This window comes from Nannobrachium achirus (genome assembly GCF_963921795.1).
Source record: "Nannobrachium achirus genome assembly, chromosome: 23".
In the NCBI taxonomy this organism is placed as follows: Eukaryota; Metazoa; Chordata; class Actinopteri; order Myctophiformes; family Myctophidae; genus Nannobrachium; species Nannobrachium achirus.
In genome coordinates this window covers 11,043,447-11,064,228 of record NC_137830.1, presented here as the reverse complement: position 1 = coordinate 11,064,228, position 20,782 = coordinate 11,043,447, and the positions used below count along the sequence as shown (strand labels likewise).

The following is a 20,782-nucleotide window of genomic DNA, read 5'->3' as shown; positions in this document are numbered from 1 at the left end:
GGCTAGGGGTCAAACGGTTCAGATAGAGATGGAGGGGTGTCATCATTTGACCTTTGACCCTGTGTGTCGCTGTCAGAGGCAGCAGGGTGATTAAGGAGCAGAGGGTGTTATGGGTGGGTGGGGTCAGGGGTGGTGTCACACCAAATTCTGGGCCCTGGGTACAAGGATTCACTGTGGGCCCCCCATGAATGTTCTTCATAGGGGGGGGGGGGGGGGGTTAACCCATTTTTTTAAATCGTGACAATCCTTTTAATTTAAAAAAAAAACAACCTATGTTTCTATGTCAGTGGTGCTCAAACTTTTCATGTGAAGGACCCCCAAAATGATACATTTGGCCACGGACCCCCATCTCAAAATATTTAGTTCCAGGGACCCCCCTAGAAGCAAATTTGAGTTACAAATGTTCGCTTAAAAAGAAATACATATATTCAAAGATTTGCACATATTTTCACGACAAATCTGAAATCTACAAGCTCGCAGCACGCTGTGATAGCAGATTGTAGATATGCTATTTTTCAATAGCTAAAGTATAAAATAATTAAGGCTCCCTCCACCTTGGACGCTAGTAACTCAGTCCCACTCCCCTCCTCCCCCCTTGGGACGCCCCTGGGTGGGGTGGGTGCTATTCCAGAGGTCCCGACCCCCCTCTGCTGACCTCTGTGTCCGTGTGCCCACGTCAGCAGAGCTAAACCTGGCACCGTAGCAGATTCCTGTACGTTGAAGCGGCCCTCTGGCCTGGCCTGGCCCGCGTGGCCCCTGACACGTACGTCAAAGAGCCCTGACTGACATCACTGGAAGTATGCTTGAGAAGAGGAGGATAGAGGGTGGGACAGATCCATTAGTCGGGGGCCCAAAAGCTCAAAGAATAGGGTTTTACCTGTGACGTCATGACATACTTTTTGTCACCACCAGCCGAAGGCAGTACAGGGGGAGAGTATGTTTTCGCCCCTCTCTGTCTGTCCGTCCATCCGTCCGTCCGTCCGTCCGTCCGTCCGTCCGTCCTCCGAGTTTGTGTACAGCTAATCTCCGGCGCCGTTGGCCCTATCGCTGCCAAACTGAGCACACACACTCCCTGGATGCCAATTCAGAACCTTTTTCAAATGGCCCTGTTCTAGCGCCACCATGAGGCCGATGTTTGCAAAACACATTTCTGTACACTACTCCTACAGATTCTGTCCAAAAATCCTACAAACAGTCCTACAGACAGTATCTCTACAGTCATGTGATCATCATGGATACGTCCGATTTTCCATATTCCATCCTGATTGGCTACAAGTGGCTTCCAAAGTTTGCAGGATTGCTCAGTTTTGAACAAAATGTCTCAAATCATGAACACAGCGTGCAATCTTGGTGAAATTGGGCATGCACGTTCCCACTAGGTAGAGGAAGAAATGCCACTTCAAATTTCTCAAATCAGCCTCATGGTGGCGCTATAACAGGGCAATTTGTGTGGCCTGGTGGAGACCTGTGTTCGGAAGAGCACTGCTTCTAGTTATTTGTGTTTTTTCTATTCATTTGGTCATTAAGGTACACAGAATGAGAGGCCTGCTCTGCTGGAAACATTGCAAAAAAAGGTTATGGCCATTTGTATATTCACTCCATCGACTTCACTAAACAGGAAAATAATACAAAAAACAAATCTGCTTTAAGTAGGATCTGAGGGGTCAAACTAGGGGTTCTTCATGATTCTGAATCCATTGCAAGCATTTGTTTTGCATGAAGAACATTCCTTGGGCTAGATTTTGGCCTCTCAAAACTGTGATTTTTGATGACTCATCACTCTTCATCGTTTTGTGGGGCTGAAATCTAGGCTAAGGGATGTTTTTCATGCAATACAAATGCTTGCAATGGATTCAGAATCATGAAGAATCCCTAGTTTGACCCCTCACATGCTACTTAGTGACGTCGATTGGGACTTTTTCTTTTCGCAATGTTTCCGGCAGAGCAGGCCTCTCATTCTGTGTACCTTATTGACAAAAATGTATAGAAAAAGGGGCACGGTGGCGCAGTGGTTAGCGCTTCGCCTCACAGCTAGAAGGTCCTGGGTTCGATTCCCGCCGGGGGACGCTGTGGGTGCTGGGGGCGTGTTTCTCCCTCCGCGTCATCAGTGCCCACACCCTAGGTGGTGTTGGCGAAAGGGCCTTTCTGTGTGGAGTTTGCATGTTCTCCCCATGTCTCCTAGGGTTGATACCCTCACAAAAACATGCAGTAATCCTGGTCTCAATAATGCCTCCCCCTGGCCAGCCGGGGCGCTTGATGGAGGGGAAAGGAACTGGTTGGAATAACGTGTTCCTTCCACGCGCTACGTCCATCCCGGGGAAATCCCCCCAGTCAGGTGAAAAGAAACAACTTGGACTCCTCATGCATAGAAGGAAGCATGAGGTCAGTCCGTTGTCTCCCCAGGCGCGGCAGAGGGAGAGCAGAGCCCAGGATTACATAGGCAATTGGCACTGGGTGAAAATGGGTTGCAAAATCGTGGGATAAAAATTATAAAAAAAAAAAAAAAAATGTATAGAAAAAACAAAAATAAAAAGTATGTTATGACATCACAGGTCCTCTCAAATGTTGGGTCTGTGGCTCCCCGGGTACATGTTGATGACATGACCGTAGAGATACTGTGTGTGGACTAGGGCATTCACCAAATATTAGAATATTAGAATATTCAAATATCAAAGTCACTATTCGACGTTGTTCACAGAGGTCGAATATTCGCTTATTCTTTATTTTATTTTATTGTTTTCTCTTTAAAACATATATAGTTTATAAAGCTTGGCTAGATAGGATGTCATAAGAATGAGTTGTCAATGCCCCTGGTGGATGAATTTGTTAATGCTCTATACCATGGGTTCTCAAACCTTTTTAGGCCCTGGCCCCCGAAATAAACATATTTGAACTGGGGACCCCCACCCTGACAAGCACTTGGAATTGTAGCTATTACATTTAATGTGACTCGGTTCCGCAGATAAATATTGTGAAAATAGCAGATCCACATGCTCACAACGCCTCGCAACGCGTCCGTGGCGGTTCAATTAAGTTTTACTCCCACGCCCACAAAGTGATGGTCTCTTGACGGATCCAGTGGCTATGCAGAGAGAAGAGAGAATCAAATCAAACCAAACAAAATCTGTTCAGCCTGCGTACGTGGCCTTAACGTTTAGCCTAGTTGTGTCTGTGCTCAGGTCAACAACTGCCAGGCTTTGTGTTGTGAAGCTCAGTTTGTCCAGGTTACAGTGGCTTGCAAAAAATATAGGCTACGCATGGTTTCGGTCGCTTGCTGGACCTCTTGGCAAACGCCAAGTATTGTGTTGTTTGTTTTTGTGTTTTCTTTTCTCGTATATATGTTAATGGTTCTGAGAACGGGTACACATTATTGTGTATCATTATTTTATGCTTTAACTATTGAAAAATCGCAGATATACAATCTCACAGCGCGGCACCGAGTGCCGTGCTGCAAGCTTGTAGATCTGCTATTTTTGAATTTTTACCCGATTCTATAGGTGTCTTTTGAATCCTTCTAAGGTTTTTTGAAAAACCTATGTTTCTATGTCAGCAATCTGGCCAGCCATCGTCAAAGAAAAGGTCCTTTTCACTTAAATGGAGCTCAGCTAGTCTGTTCCTGAGAGACTACTATGTCAGTGGTTCTCAAACCTTTTCATGTGAAGGACCCCCAAAATGATATCTATTTGGCCAAGGACCCGCATCTCAAAATATTTAGTTCCAGGGACCACCCAGAAGCAAAATTTGATTTACAAACATTCGCTTTGAAAATACATATATTCAAAGATGTGCACACATTTTCACGACTTTTTAAAAAGTAGCAGATCTACAAGCTCGCAGCACGGCACTCGGTGCTGTGCTGTGAGCTTGTATATCTGTTATTTTTCACTGGTTAAAGCATTCAATAATTCTAGGCCTAAATGGGTTAACCTTCTGGTTCTTTTTTCTGCCTTACATTCTACAGTCACTCCAAACTCAAGCCCACATAAACTCCCCTAGAAAAAAAGAAAAAGAGAGAAAACGAGTTGCACAACTTGTTTTTTATTATTGGCTTAAAGCAGCCTTTTGAATAGTGTTTTCCACTTGTTTTTCGTTGCTGCTCAGAGATCAGTGTCGCCGCCCACCGTCATTACCAGCAGCACCGACAGCCTCTGTGCCTCGCCGTCGCTCTTAAAAACCCAAATGCCACGGAAAAAGAAAGTGCTTTTGTCCACCTTATACCCAATGGGACTTGGAGCTGGTCAACACACACCAGTGGTGGAAAAAGCCTACTCAAAGGTTTTACTTAAAGGGGAAGACCACCCATTTTCAATAATGAACTGTGTCATTAATATACCTTCTGTGTTGCCTAAAAAATTAAATCACAACTTGATGACATCACACATTGTAAATTACAATACAAACCCCAAAATCAATCCTCCAGTTCTAGGCAACACCGAAGGGGGGGAACTTTTTTCTATTTCCGCACAACTCCTCTAAGGTATATTAATGACATAGTTCAATATTTAAAATGGGTGGTCTTCCCCTAATCCCCTTTAAAGGACAACTTTATTTATTTGTTTACAACAAGTGTTCATATTTTAGATTGTAATTAGAGAAAAGAGAAGATGAGCGTTAAAATGTTTTCATTTACTGCTTTCTATTGTTTTAGCGATTTTAGTATTTTGATTTCAGTGACATGCTTACAAGTGGCTAAATACGTATGTCTTTTTAGACACAATAAGCCGGCAATTTCTTTGTTACCATTTACACCAGCCCCCATAAGTCACATCCGCCCTTGAAAGATTGCAGTGCATCTTGGGAATGGGCTTATCGTGTCTAAAAATACATATTTAGCCACTTGCATGCAAATCAAAATGGTTAAAATCACCAAAACATGAATGCTAATAGAGCTTAAGTGGTTGATGTATGCTTTACAAGTAATAATAATCAAATAAATGTAGTGGAGTAAAAGTACAATATTCAGATCTGAGATGTAGTGGAGTAGAAGTAAGTACAGTAAGTAATGGAAATGGGAAAGTACAGATATATCTCAAAATTGTACTTTGTCCGACTTAACCCATTTAAAACGGGTACACACTATTGTGTATCATTATTTTATGCTTTAACTATTGAAAAATAGCAGATATACAAGCTCACAGCGAGCTGCGAGCTTGTAGATCAGCTATTTTTGAAAAATCGTGAAAATTAGAATTTTGACCCGATTCTATAAGTGTCTTTTGAATCCTTCTAAGGTTTTTTGAAAAACCCTATGTTTCTATGTCAGCAACAGCAATCTGGCCAGCCATCGTCAAAGAAAAGGTCCTTTTCACTTAACCGGAGCTCAGTTAGTCTGTTCTTGAGGGACTAGTACTATGTCAGTGGTTCTCAAACCTTTTCATGTGAAGGACCCCCAAAATGATATGTATTTGGCCACGGACCCGCATCTCAAAATTCCCTAGAGTGCCGCGCTGTGAGCTTGTATATCTGCTATTTTTCAATAGTTAAAGAATTCAATAAGTCTTGGCCTAAATGTTAATAATGATTTCCCTTTTCTCATTGCTGTCTTTCAGGCTGGTGTTAAAGGCAAGCTGGGACGTCTGCTGGGTGTGTTTGAGGTGAGTGTCGGGTCGGCCAGGCCGTTGTGGAATGTATCGTACCGTTCAGTGTGCTGTTATCACTGGGCGCTCAAGTGGCGTTTGGAAAATCACATTGTGCGTGCGTTGTGTAACGGCAAAGTGTGCTGCACTGTACAGCTCATGACAAGCTGGAGGAAACAGACCCTGCTGCTTTGAGTGGTCCCTAAACGCATCTATCCAATGACATAATGGAGGATTTTCCTTTTTTTTTTACAAGCGAACAAAGTGAGCCCAGGGTTCATTAAACCAGGGGTCTTCAACAGGGGGTCAGGGACCCCTAGGGGGTCCTCAGAGTTAGTACAGGGGGTCCTCCAAATCTCCCAATCCTTTTTATATTAACAACTTGAACTCTAGTGTCCATATTCTGAGAACTGTAGCCAAAAATAGTAGATCTACAAGCTCACAACGCCTCGCGCTGCGAGGCGCTGTGAGCTTGTAGATCGGCTATTTTTGGCAATGAGGTTTGGTGTAGAGGGGAAAAAGAGCAGACAAAGTACAGAGTAAAATATGAAGTTTATTAGTTAATGACGGTTCAGGTGGTTAAATATCTGAAAACACAAATTGACATGAATCCAAAATACACTGATGATTGCTTTCAAACAATGAAACTATATGGAATCTATTAAAAGGTTTTGGGGGTCCCTGCTTCATCTCTCTCAACTAAGGGGTCCTTGGTCTGAAAACGTTGAAGACCTCCGCATTAAATCCAATCTCTCAGCACATTTTAGAAATCAAAATCGCTCAAATCGATATAAGGAAATGAAAACATTTTAACACTCATCTTTTCTTTTCTCTAATTCCAATCTAAAATTATGAACCCTTGTTGTCATGTGCTGGATACTGTATACCCTATCTACGAGCTTGTAGATCTGCTATTTTTTGGCGTAAGACAAAGTACTAAGTTAATAACGCTGAACTGTTCTGTCACTGTCAGCTTCCAAGTACAAAGCAGTAGTCAGTGTAGTGGTACGTAGATTGTATGCTCAAGAATGCATCTTTACAATAAACTTTACATCACGTTGTTTTACTTTTACGTAGCTCAATAATGCATGGATGCTGTGCTGACACTTAGGGCTGTCACAATTATTACATAATCGTCTAATCGCAATTATTTGACATATTCGCAATTATTTGACATAATCGCAATTATTTTGTGATAATCGTCCTAATCTTTTACATGTTGAAAAATGTTTATATTATGTTCAAACATTGAAACAATTGTGGAAATGGCAGAATAGCTCACAAGCTTGTACTATCAATGTTCTTTTTAGTGTGTAAAGTTGTCAAATATGTCAGTCATTTCTTGGTATATTTAGGTTATGTGTCATATCTGCCATGTGCAACTTCAAAGCCTACAAGCCAAACAGAAATTTAATTGTCAACGACAAAAACACAATTGAATCGTTAATCGCAATTATTTGAGTGACAATGAATCGTGTAAAACGTCATAATCGTGACAGCCCTAGTGACACTGCTAGATCATTCACTCAGAAACACATGAACACCTTGCAGCTGTTTTGCACACACACACACACACACACACACACACACACACACACACACACACACACACACACACACACACACACACACACACACATACACGCACACACACACACACACACACACACACACACACACACACACACACACACACACACACACACACACACACACACACACACACACACACACACATACATACATACTGAACATATAATAATATTCTTTTCTCTCTGGTCCCTAAAGCAAAACCAAGACCGCAAGCATCGGACGTACGTCTACGTGTTGACCGTTACGGAGACGCTGGAAGCTTGGGAGGACTCGGTTAATATTGGTACATATAAATCTACATTTCACTGATGGTGTGTGTGTGTGTGTGTGTGTGTGTGTGTGTGTGTGTGTGTGTGTGTGTGTGTGTGTGTGTGTGTGTGTGTGTGTGTGTGTGTGTGTGTTAAATCACGGGTTGACATCACTATGCGAAGCCATTGGTTTCTATGCAGCGCAAATGGCCCTTTTCTACCCCTTGGAATGGGTGTCGCCATCATAGAATTGTAAAGGCCTCAGAGATGCCATTGGCTGCCAACGGTCACGTGCAACCGCAGGGATACATGGGAGAATGTGGTCGGAGCCTCCCGAAATACAGCACACGAAGAAGAACACAGCCGGCTGGTATCAGTTTAGTTGGCCACGCCAAAATAAATTGGACCACATTTCGACAAAACAAATATGATGGTGATTGAAAGGCAATTTTTAACTAGCGATAGGAACCATACAGTATTCAAGAAAATGTTAAGTAAGGTTAGAAAACGAAAGGGGAAAATGAATGGGATCCAATGGAGAACAATTCTTTTTGCGATCGGCCGGGGGGGAAAACAGCGCAACTAGCGGCCAATCATAGGAAGTTTTTCTTCCGTATTGGAGTCATTTTAAATCGGCAGAACTATGCCCCTGGTTGACATTGACGTCTCAGAGGCACTTGCCCATCGGGCAAGTACAGGTCATGTTCTACTTGCCCAAAGGTCATGCCTTGTACATTATAAAATGATAAGTAAGATTTTAATTACAGCTCAATTTAACACTTATTTCTTTACTTTCTGGGGCGATAAAAAATTTCACACCTCAATATCTCCAAGTCCCAAATACCTACATAGCTATGATTGAATATGTCTATGGTTTCACAGCACTCGTTAGCCTACATTCCACAGACCAGAAGACAGAGCGCTCTGGCCACGTTCAGGTGCTTAGACAGATATCTGGTGTTGTGTTTATAGACGGTTGTTGCGTTCCCTCTCAAATGAGCACGTAACCTTCAGGCCGATTTTTTCAAACACATTTTTGGACACTGCTCCTACAGATTTTGCCCTAAAATCACGCAAAGCGGTACACAGTATGTCTACAGTCATGTCATCAACATGCATCTGTCCCATTTAGCGCCACCATCAGGCTGATTTTTACATGCGACCTGGCGGTCGCTTATCTCCCGATTAGGGAGTCTTACTGGTTTACCTACCGGGGGCAGGTGGGCAAGCCTTAGTGACAATGCCTGGACACCCTTACTTAATTCATGGATTCCTAGTCTAGAGGAATTGAAACTCTCAAAAGATCAGCAAACCTTGACTCAAAAACGACGTTAAAAGATAATAGAAAACAATGACACACACACATATACAAACGTCCTTCACCAAGACACACATAATAAGACAGACTGCCTTGCCCTACCCTGACTGTCAGTTCATAATTGGCTAAAGCAAAACGATAACACATTAGATTTTCTCTACTGAACTGTTAGAGCCAAACACCGTATCTCCTCTCACAGCTATAAAACAAAGGAGCTACTGACTGGCAGCAGCATCTATGACCTCTCTAGCTCTCCTCCCTCATCCTAAGCTTATCAGCAGCTGTGTCTCAGGGACATTTCCTTAAAGGAGTAGTTCACCCCCAAAATGACTTATTTTCTATTGATTACTCACGCCATGGAGACTTGAGTTCAATAATAATTTTTTGTATTTGTTGCATTCTTAACTCTTACTGTGCCAATCCCGAACTAGTTAGGCTTTATTTGTCCTTATCAGGGTATTTTGTAAAAAAAAAATATATATATTATTATTATTTTTTTCGAGCCGCGCCGCCGGCCGTCATCTGTTTACACGGCCCGCGAGCGCGTCGTGCCGCCGATATTTACCATCCACTCCAATGCAATCCAGGATCTTTAGAGCTCATTTTCTCTGTTCCATGCATATCCATGAGGTGTGCAAGGTTTAATCATGGCTAAATCGCTGAAAATAGGGCTTCTAAAATGCTTGGTAGTCAATAGCTAACTTCAAGCTAACTTCATCCTGTTCCTGTACATGAACAAAGGCTGGCTGCACAGGGCTTGTGCATATACCAGCACTTGTCAATGTAGCATTCTATGGCCATTGGGCGCCCTCTAGTGGTGAAAAGGTGGCACAGAATGAGTTAAGACCATAATTTGATTACAATAAATGTACCCTCATTGATTCCGGATGGGGACCCAAATGCATTCGGGTCCCCATCCGGACATTTTGGGGATGAGCTACTCCTTTAACTCTCAACTTCACATTAGCAACACAGAGCGATCAACTGTAAGCAATATCATATACTAATACTAGTAAGACACCTCAGGGCGACAAGCGACCTCGCCCTAAAGTGATGTGGACATCAGTGATGTGGACATCAGGGATCTTCATATATGGGCCTAAAAGGGATTTGTTCCCCTGGCATCACAGGGATCTCCATATCTCCATATATGGGCATAAAAGGGATTTGTTCCCCCATGCATCACAGGGATCTCTCCAACAGGGCATCATTAATATTGATGACATCAGGGATCTCCATATATGGGCCTAAAAGGGATTTGTTCCCCTGGCATCACAGGGATCTCCATATCTCCATATATGGGCATAAAAGGGATTTGTTCCCCCTGGCATCACAGGGATCTCTCTAACAGGGCATCATTAATATTGATGACATCAGGGAACTCCATATATGGGCATATAAGGGATTCTGTTAGTGTGACATCACAGTGAAGTCAGAGCGTCATGTCAGAGCGGCAAACCCATTCTGTTAGTTCCCCTGACATCACAGTGACATCAGAGCATGATGTCAGAGCGGCAAACCCATAGACCGTAAAAATGTGTACACGTCTACACGTCCAGACAGCCGGACACGGACAAGCTGTGACGTTTCTCATAGTAAAGTGCAATAATTCACTTCATTATACACAGTAAATTAATTCTTTAATTTAGCGTGAACACGTGCGTCCGCTCTTCTGAGACACACTTGTTATTCTGCAGTGCTGGTCGTGATGCAAGCGAACACACGTACCTGGGCCATGTTCCTCTGACGCGTGATTATGGATCCCACTGGGAAAGATGGATAACCACGCCCCGGACTCATTTTTGAAGCTTGTGATTGGCTTAACCGGACGTAGGGAGCGCTCCGTTGTAGTCTCTTGGACCGCGCGAGGTGCACCAAACCCCAATTATCATTGCATTTATCGTGCGCTTGCCCAGGCCTTACGGCCTGGGCATAAATAGAACGATTGCATTCACCACGGCTTCGTAACTCGCGCGGCGCTCCGCCGGCCGCGCGGCCCTGGCCCGCTCTTCGCGGCCACTCGCGCCTGCGGCGCTCGGGGGCGAAGAGCAGGACCAAGGTCCGCTGGCCTTCGCGCCACTTGCAGTGTCGTGGACAATAACTGTGAAAACGAGTGCTCTATGCCGTTTCCATCCATCTTTCCCAGTGGGATCCATAATCACGCTCCTCTGACACATAGTGAGCATAGCTGCCTGTGTGCATCTATATAGATTTATGTGTGAATATACTGCATTGGAACGCTACCAGCGCTAGTAGCATGCGGGCAGCTAGCGCATGCAGGTGTCCATAAATCCTCTCCTCCTCGCGGACTCAGCTCAGAGCTGTAATTCACTCTGGCCAAGGGACGTGCAGAGAATGTTAGAGAGGCAGGGGCTGACTCTTCTAAAAGGGCCGTTTGGTGGAAATAGAGGGTATGCGCGTTTAACATTGTTTAATGTCGTTTAATGCAATCATATAGGACTTTTCTGTTTGGACGTATGGGCTGTCAAGGCCAGAAAGTAGTTATTTGCCACTCAGTAGGCGTTCCCGCATAACTTCCGGGTATGATGATGATGATGTCACGCTCTATATTGAAAATAGCCGACCTCCAAGCTGACGATGTGTTGTGAGCTTGGAGGTCGTTTATTTGCGGTTCTTGATACCACACTGAACTAAGCATAATCAAGTCAATACTGGATAAATGGCATAAGGGCATGGATGTCTACGCAGAGAGGGCAATTCTTTCAACATAAGATGCTGCATTCAAGTTCAGGAGAGTCTGGACAAGGCAATATTCTTGAATGCTGCCTTCAGGTATGGCATGGAAAGAGGTTATTTGCATTTCTTTCACCATAGTGAAAACTGCATTCATGGTCTGGAGAGGGCACTTTTTACAGATGGGTAAAAGGGAAGGGGCTCTAGTAGGGATAGGACGATAAGAGATATTATCGTTTATCGTGATAAGAAACACTCCCCTTAATCGTGTCGTGGAGATTTAGTTTATCGTGATATCGTCCCCCGTCATGCACTGGGATCAATTCACCTTTTGCCATTTGCCGAGCTGCTGGTACCACTTAATTAAACCCTTTATAATTGGTAAATGAAGCAATAATTAGCCACAAGAGGCATGTGGTTACCTGGTATTTTATAACGGCTGAGAGGCGTGGTGCCGTTATAAAATACAGGTAACCTCATGCCTCGCGTGGTTTATTGCTTTTCTAAAACGGTTACAATATGGCACCATGAAAAATCATAGACGTACCAATTGAAACTGTTCTATTTCACTAATAATTCACTGCAAGGTCTGCAAGAAAGTAGTTCCCAGCTTTTTTTTGCCAACAACACAGGTGCAGATAATTGGTGCACTCACTGTGGAACACTGTGGAAAGAAATAAACTGATATAAACTGATTCAAGGTGTGGGTTATAGTCTCATATACCACAGCGATGAAAGGGAAACCAGCCAATCAGAATCAAGGAAAGGAACTAGCCGTTTTAGAAAGGTACTCATAGGCGATCTACAAGCTCACGACGCGTTGTGAGCTTGTAGATCGGCTATTTTTTGGCAAATGTTCCGCCCCAAGATAAATGGATTTTGATTATTTGTCCCATCCCTATAGGCTCATGCCCCCTTTGATGTCTGTGTGTGCTGGTGCCTGCCGTCTCGTTGCAGCAGCATCTCAGAGCTGTAATCCACTCCGGCCGTACATCAACCGCTGTCCATCGCTGTGACAACGGTATCCCAGAGTTACTCTTTGTTTTTTGGCAGTTCAGGGCTAAAAGAACCGGCGCATACCGGCTACTGGACTGTAGTGGACTGCTGCAGTCACTCTGTCTGTTCTCTACTGCAGTGCTTACAGTTTACAGTTTACAGTTTAGGCATTTAGCAGATGCTTTTAACCCTGCAAGGCCCAGCGTTGCTTTTTGGCAACATTTTTTAAATCGTTTAAAAAAAAATGTTATGATTAGTTTTCCTGTTCTTTTTTCACATTAACATCACCATTAAATCCTATTGTTTAGTATTACAATGCCATTGGCCACGATATTTGCATATACTAAATACCCCCCACATAGGCTGACATTCACACCTCCCAGAGAAGTTGAAATTCCAGCGTCTGGACGAACAACATCTCAATTTTTAACTGAAGCTATTCCTCACTAAAACATAAGTAAAATGCCTGTAATATTTATTTTCGTGATCATTAGAATGTCTAGAACATGTACATATGTTATTATTGTGAAAAATATCCCCAAAATGCAAATTAGAGCTTGATTTATGATTTATGATTTATGGCTATAACATCTTACAAAAACATGATTAATTTTTTAACATTACATTTTCCTGTGATTAGGACTGCTACAACACCATCAGATTTAAAAAATAAATAAAAAATTGGCCAGCAGAAATTAATTCGGGTCTTGCAGGGTTAATCCAAAGAGATTTACAATAAGCAGATAATACATCACTATAATAAACAAGATAATATGTCAGCAATATAACAAATGCAAATGAATATCTATCTAGAAAACTAAATAATCAGTCATGAAAAAGGTTCTAAACAACTTAAAAACAAATGCTAACTAGCTTCATGTATGGTCATTGAGTGTTACAGTAGTGCTAAGGGTTTAGGTGGAGTCTGAAAAGGTGAGTCTTCAGTCCACGGTGAAAGCTAGCGAGTGAGTCCGTTGTAGTGCTTCTCAACCTTTTCAGGCCGCAACCCCCCCAAAATAATCATATTCTAACTGGGGACGCATTGGATTTGGTGTGCAAAGCTGTGCGGAATCCACACTGCGGATCCGAAAAGGAGTCATAAAAGGAATCGTTGAGTTTTTACCGCATGCGACAAGACGCACAAATCGAACTGGGTTCGTTCGATTTATCAACATAAAAGTGTGCAGAACGCACGTTTGTCAATGTGTATTCGTGTATTTTCGTCCGCTTTTCCTGTGCTTACAGCATGTAGTATGTGTGTGTCCGTCTACACAGTATTTACCCGTGTCCCTCTGTCTGACCGTCTGACTACGTCAGCAGGGGTGTCACACCAAATTCTGGGCCCTGGGTACAAGTATTCACTGTGGGCCCCCCATGAATGTTCTTCATAGGGGGAGGAGGTTAGACTGGGAACGCATTATTACGCATTATTTTGTGCTTTATAACTATTGAAAAATAGCAGATATACAAGCTCGCAGCACAGCTTTTTGAAAACTCGTGATATTTTTGTCAGTGGTGCTCAAACCTTTTCATGTCAAGGACCCCCAAAATTATATGTATTTGGCCACGGAATCCCCATCTCAAAACATTTAGTTCCAGGGACCCCCCCAGAAGCAAAATTTGAGTTAAAAATGTTCGCTTAAAAAATACATCTATTCAAAGAATTTCACAAAATGTTACGACTTTTCAAAAATAGCAGATATACAAGCTTGCAGCGCCGCACAGAGTGCCGCGCTGTGAGCTTGTAGATCTGCTATTTTTCAATAGCTAAAGTATAAAATAACGAAGGCCCCCTCCACCTTGGGCCCTAGTAACTCAGTCCCACTTCCCCCCCGCCCCTTGTGACCCCCCTGTATGTCAGTATGTAAGAGTAATGCACCCAGCGCTATATATATAAGTGTGTGTATTCATGCAATGCAGTCATAATGTACATTAACACCAGGGAGAGTGCAGCCACAGTCAATCCTATACTGCTCACCTTCAGCCAACGTGTGGGAAGAGGCGACCTCTTGTGGTGAGCGGTTGTAATGACCTTGCTGGCACCCATTTAGGTCTGAATGCAAAATCTGTGTCACTTGGAGTTGAACCACTTTAACCATTATCTTATGCTTTAACTATTAAAAAAATATGAGATATACAAGCTCACAGCTCACGAGCTTGTAGATCTGCTATTTTAGAAAACATTTATTTTGTGGAAGTCTTGAATATCTTTGACCCGATTCTATAAAATGTGTTCTAAATCCTTCTTCTAAATCAGTGGTTCTCAACCCTTTTCATGTCAAGGACCCCCACAATTACATGTATTTTGCCGCGGACCCCCATCTCAAAATATGTCGTTCCAGGGACCTCCCCCAGAACCAAATATATGAGTTACAAATGTTCGCTTTTAAAAATAAATTATTCAAAGACTTGCAAAAAAAAAAAGAAAAAAAAAAAAGAAAAGAGAAAACACGATATTTCAAAAAATAGCAGATCTACAAGCTTGCAGCGTGGCACTCGGTGCCACGCTGTGAGCTTGTAGATCTGCTACTTTTCAATAGTTTTAAATAATTCAATAATTCTTGGCCTAAATGGGTTTGGACTACTGCTACCCTTCTCTGTCTTACAATGGAACACGAGGGCAATCTCGTGTAACAACATACAACGTGGGGGGGTCGCCTGTAATCAACATGACTGCAACTGAACACTCACCGGTCAGACGAGGTTGGATCTTGGGACGATACACCTTGAGAATAACGACCTTACCTCTGCCAAATGAGCCCGATGCTCCTCTTACGCCGTGTTGATTTCGTCGACTAAAATTATGACGAAAATGTTTTGTCGACTGTGATGACTAGAACTAAGACTAAATATATTGACAATTTCGTCGTCAAAATAAAAAACAGACATAGAAACGTATCTACAAGCATGCGTCGCGTGAGCTTGTAGATCTGCTATTTTCAGCACGCAACCAAGTGTAAAATCAGCCATTACGATGCCAGCAAGGCCTGCCAAAATACATTTCAGTTGTCTAAATCAACTGTAGATTTAGTCGCCTAAAATCTTATGATATTTAGTCGACTAAAATTAGACTAAAACTAAAACTTTTCAGGTGACTAAATTATGACTAAAACTAAAAGACATTTTATTCAAAAGACTATGACTAAAACTAAATCAAAATGTGCTGTCAAAAACAACACTGCTCTTACGGTATCACACGTGCAATCAAACGCCCCAATCCTGTCCGTGTTTTAGTTGCGACCGAAGGTCGCAGTTTAGTATGAGGAATGGCACATCATGTCTCCGTCTGTCAGTGTTCGCTTTTTTACGGCCTATGGGTCTGCCGCTATGACTTATCACGCTCTGACATCACTGTGATGTCAGGGGAACCACACTAACAGAATCCCTTTTATGCCCAATATGGAGATCCCTGCATGTCATCAATATTAAGCCCATATCTAACAGGACTTCATATGGTAATGCCCATATATGGAGGAAGAGAGGCCATATCTGTGGAGCTGGTTCTACAGACAGGGATCTCCATATATGGGCATAAAAGGGTATGATGTCAGATGACATAGGACTTTCACATAACGAATAACAGTGTAAGCATATTTAGGGTCTCACAGCATATCTCCATATACAGTACATGGGTCTCCATATATGGGTATCAGGCGTCTCCATATATGGGTAACTGGTCCGATATACATCACTGGCCAGAAGGCTAAGGCGCTCTACAGACGGACAGCGGTTGCCGCCGGGGCTCCCGCTTGGATCTGCGAGGACCGCGCCGCGGTGATACAATAACACACTCGCTCTTTGAGTAAACGCTGCGCGGTATTTCACAAAGATGAACACAATCCATCTCTCACCGCCCGCGTACGCATGCACAAACGAGCACGCTCGCGGGGATTTTCACGGGACTGCGCCCGCTCGCCTCGCCGCCTCTAAACTTCGCTGCGCGGACGAAATAGCCGCCCGCCTCTCATTGAAAATGAATTACTAGCAGGCGGTGACCGCGTACCGTCTGGAATCCCCTTAAGACCTCACCCTAAAGGGTGTTCAATAGCCCTGATTTATGCCAAAAAATCAAAAACCTCAAAAATGGAGTTAAGAGGTTTTGCCCAGACACGCGTATATAGGGGCAGGCCGGGCAGCAGTGGCTCAGGGGTAGAGAAACCGTCATTAGAACATGAAGGGTTCCCAGTTCGATCCCAGGCTCCCCCAGAGTTAGTGTGGAAGAGTCCTTGAGCAAGACTCTGAACCCCTAGTTGCTCCCGGTGAGCAGGTTGGTGCCTTGCATGGTTTCCTCCACCACTCGGTGTATGAATGTGTGTGTGAATGGGTGAATGTAATGCACAATCTCTGTAAAGTGCCTTGGATAAAGGCGCTATATAAATGCACCATTTACCATTTTTACAGTTTTGAGGTATCTGTACTTTACTTGAGTATTTCCAATTTCCTTTACTTCTACTTCTACTCCACTACATCTTGGGTCCAAATATTGTATTTTTACTCCACTACATTTATTTGAAACCTTTAGTTGCTAGTTACTTTGCAGGTATAAATTATAATATTATAAAACATACGTAAACCATTTTATACCTTGGCTATTTGAAAATAGCCAATCTACAAGCTCACTACGTGTCGCATCGCGACGCGTTGTGAGCTTGTAGATCTGCTATTTTCAAACATTTTGTACTTTTACTTTTGGTACTTTAAGTACTTTTTGATGCCAATACTTTTGTACTTTTTACTCAAGTACATTTTGAATTCTGGACTTTTAATTTCTACATTGCAGTATTGATACTTTCACTCAAGTAAAACATTTGAGTAGCCTACTTTTTCCCTACCAACAACACCCTGTGCTCTGTCTCCCCCCGCAGGGCGCAAGCGGGAGTGGTTCACGGTGGACGAGGCCATCAAGGTGCTGCAGAGCCACAAGCCGGTCCATGCCGAGTACCTCCGTCGTCTGCAGCCTCGCTGCTCCTCTTCCTCCTCCTCCTCCTCGCCAACCAATGGGAACTCGCTGCTGCCCGGCTCCCCGCCTCCCAACGACAACTACCCTCGCTACAGGTGAGAGGGAACACATTACTCCAGCTTTAGCGTCGCAACACCTCCGGCTACACCGTTTGTTTTTTAGGATTGATTTTAAAGGACAACTTTAGTTTTTGGAGCTGTGTGAAACACAGGCTCCCTATACGTGGCTGTGTGGGTCTGTGTGTGTGTCTGTCTGTCTGTGTGTCTGTGTGTGTGTCTGTGTGTATGTAGCCTGAACTTCCTAAACTTCGGCACGCCACTAGTCCCACAGTTTTGCCACCACACACTCGCGCCATATGTCAAATCGACCGGCTTACTCGGGAATCGTGGGCTATTACTTTTCTAAGAGAAAGGTTCTATAGTTTAATTGATATTAATTTATTAGTGAATTAATTTTCCCCATTGACTTATAATGGGAATCGCAAAAACTCACATTCAATTATTTGTCTCTCGCAAACCATAGGGGCTAGAGTTTCAAGACTTGGAGAGGAGGTTCATAATGATTTCAAGGATTAAATAAAAAATAATTGTGTCATTTGGCCGCATAACACCCCACTTTACGTTTTGGCCTGTAACTCTTGAACCGTAGGTCGGAAAATTAAAAATATTTTTTCCCTGGATTCCTTGGGTCATGACGCATCTCCCCATATAGGCCACGCCCATTTGCGCCATGATAGATTTTCCGCCATCTTGAATTTTCTCCAAAACACACTTTTTGCTCCTTTTCCTACATATTTTCTTCAAATGTCACAAAAATCGGTACACATGATCCACACACACACACACACACACACACACACACACACACACACACACACACACACACACACACACACACACACACACACACACACACACAGCTCCACTTCACACGGGTGTGATTTTTACAACAAGAGTTCATATTTTAGATAGTAATTAAAGAATATAAAAGATGAGTGTTAAAATTACTTAATTTACTTCTTTCTATTGTTTTAGAGATTCTTATTTCAGTGGTTGGGGGCATGCGTACAAGTGGCTAAAAATGTAAACTAATTTTACACAGAATAAGCCCATTCCCAAGATACAACGCAATGTTTCATGGGTTGATGTGACTTATGGGGGCTAGAAGTGTTACTGTAAATAGCAATAAAGAAACTGCTGGCTTATTGTGTCTAAAAATACATATTTAGCCACTTGTACGCATGCCCCCATGCGTACGCATGCCCCACATTTTAGCACAGTAAACGCGATAAAACAATAGAACGAAGCAAATGAAAACACTCACTTTTCTCTAATTACAATCTAAAATAGGAACCCTTGTTGTAAAAAAACAAAGTTGTCCTTTAAATATCTGAAAACACAAATTGACATGAATCCAAAATATACTGACGATTGTGCCGTCAAACAATGAAACTATATGGAATCTATGAACAGGTTGTGGGGGTCCCTGCTTCGTCTCTCTCTCAACTAAGGGCTCCTTGGCCTGACAACATTGAAGACCCCTGCCCTGTGCCATAACAAATAAAGTTGATTATTATTCTTGTTATTACAGCATCGTCGCCACGGGCCCCTCCACGGCAGCCGTCCTGGGCCCCACCTGCAGATAGGACTGTCTCGAACCCCCAACCTCCTCCTCGTCGCCGGCTGCTAGCGTTCCCCGCCCCCGGAGGGGTTCCAACTTCCAACACGGATGTGAGTTACGGTGCCAACCTGGATTAACATGCAGGGGTTGAAAATTCCCTTCCAAACGCTATGCCATCATTGCCCACCCCCGGGGGTGCCGTTTGATTCACACCTTCAACAATCGGAAGATGCGAATAATCGGAGATTAGCGTTTGGTGGGAATGGGGAACGTGCATAGTGGTGGTGCGTGACTGGACACCTTTCCACCGAACATCTGTACAGCTGACACAAGCTTTTTTTTAATTATTTTTGTTGCATGATTCCATCAGTTCTTTTGAACTGAAGAGTAGCAGATCTTGGTCTATTCTTCGTCCCCAGAACAGACGGAACCAAAGCCATTGAACTGTGTGGGGATGACTTGCAGTCCTCAACAGTGTTGAGGAAGGACATATAAACTTAAGGGGACACAAAAAGACCTCAAAGACCGATGATCGATCTTTGCACCGAACCGCACACGGTTCGGTGGTCTGACTGTCGCGCGAGGCAGAGAGAGGTACTGGACTCGATCACAAGGTTCCGCTGCAGGGAAGACAACGACCTGTGGAGGGCGCTGCTGGAGTTCTTCCTGACATGGACGACTGCTGTAAAAACACTCTGGTTAAAAGGAATGCCTTACAGAAACCTTCTTTTGTATATGATTGTTTTATTGGGGTCGTTTTATTTCATTAATGTTATCTTTTTTTGTTTGTTTGTCTCTGCTAATTGAAACAAAGGGGAGATTTAATCACAATGTCAACAGATTTTAGTAGAAGGTTCAGCAGACTTTAGTTCAGGGGTTTTCAAAGTGGGTGACGGGGCACCCTGGGGTGCCGTGATGCCAGTCCAGGGGTGCCGTGAGATAAATTGATAACATTTGGAATTCATCAATATCACTTCACTATGCTTAGTAAAACAGACCTGATTTGCACTGTACTTGATGAGTTCCTTTTCCATCTACGACAACTCTCTTCACCAAAAATAGCAGATCTACAAGCTCACAACGTGTCACAACATGTCACAACGTGACGTGTTGTGAGCTTGTAGATCGGTTATTTTTGGTGAACCTTCCCCCCAGAATAGGGATGCTGTGGTTCAAGTGGTTAAACGTCAAGTATAACATTATTTTCAGTCAGTTCTGATGGAAAACGGATATTTCTCCAATAGGATGAAAGATTCTAAAAATGAACAGTGTAATTCAGGGGTGCCGTGGATGAAAATGTTATTTACAGGGGTGCCCCGAGTCAAAAAAGTTTGAAAACCCCTGCTTTAGATTTGTACAGTATATGTCAAAACCCCCAGGCCCACTCACAGAATGATTAGCAACTAAAATGACTTCACACTTCTGAGCCGGTGATAACTGTAGCTAGTAACTATTGCAAAACAATGTAACAATGTTTACACTACAGTAAAATTATGCTTTACACACACACACACACACACACACACACACACACACACACACACACACACACACACACACACACACACACACACACACACACACACACACACACAAGATGAACATAACAGCACTAAGAGTTGAGGCATTACATTTTGTATAACACGGTTCTATTGTGAAAATAGCCGATCTACATGCTCACAACGCCACGGGTTGCGAGGCGTTGTGAGCATGTAGATCTGCTATTTTCTAAATTTCTGCCTCTTAATATTTTACAATTTGGCCAATGTTTAATTTG

The 20,782-nt window shown here is 43.2% G+C and overlaps 1 protein-coding gene across 1 annotated transcript in view; it reads left to right on the top strand.

Moving 5' to 3' along the window:
* Positions 1-20,643, top strand: part of LOC308309065 (diphosphoinositol polyphosphate phosphohydrolase 3-beta-like) — a 40,639-nt gene extending 19,996 nt beyond the window's left edge. Inside the window, exons 3-6 of the mRNA XM_080754528.1 lie at positions 5,550-5,594; positions 7,365-7,452; positions 17,291-17,480; positions 18,976-20,643. Coding sequence (XP_080610654.1) covers positions 5,550-5,594; positions 7,365-7,452; positions 17,291-17,480; positions 18,976-19,030 — 378 coding nt within the window. The 3' untranslated portion in view covers positions 19,031-20,643. The remainder of the gene's footprint in view (positions 1-5,549; positions 5,595-7,364; positions 7,453-17,290; positions 17,481-18,975) is intronic.
* The last annotated feature ends 139 nt before the right edge of the window (positions 20,644-20,782 follow it).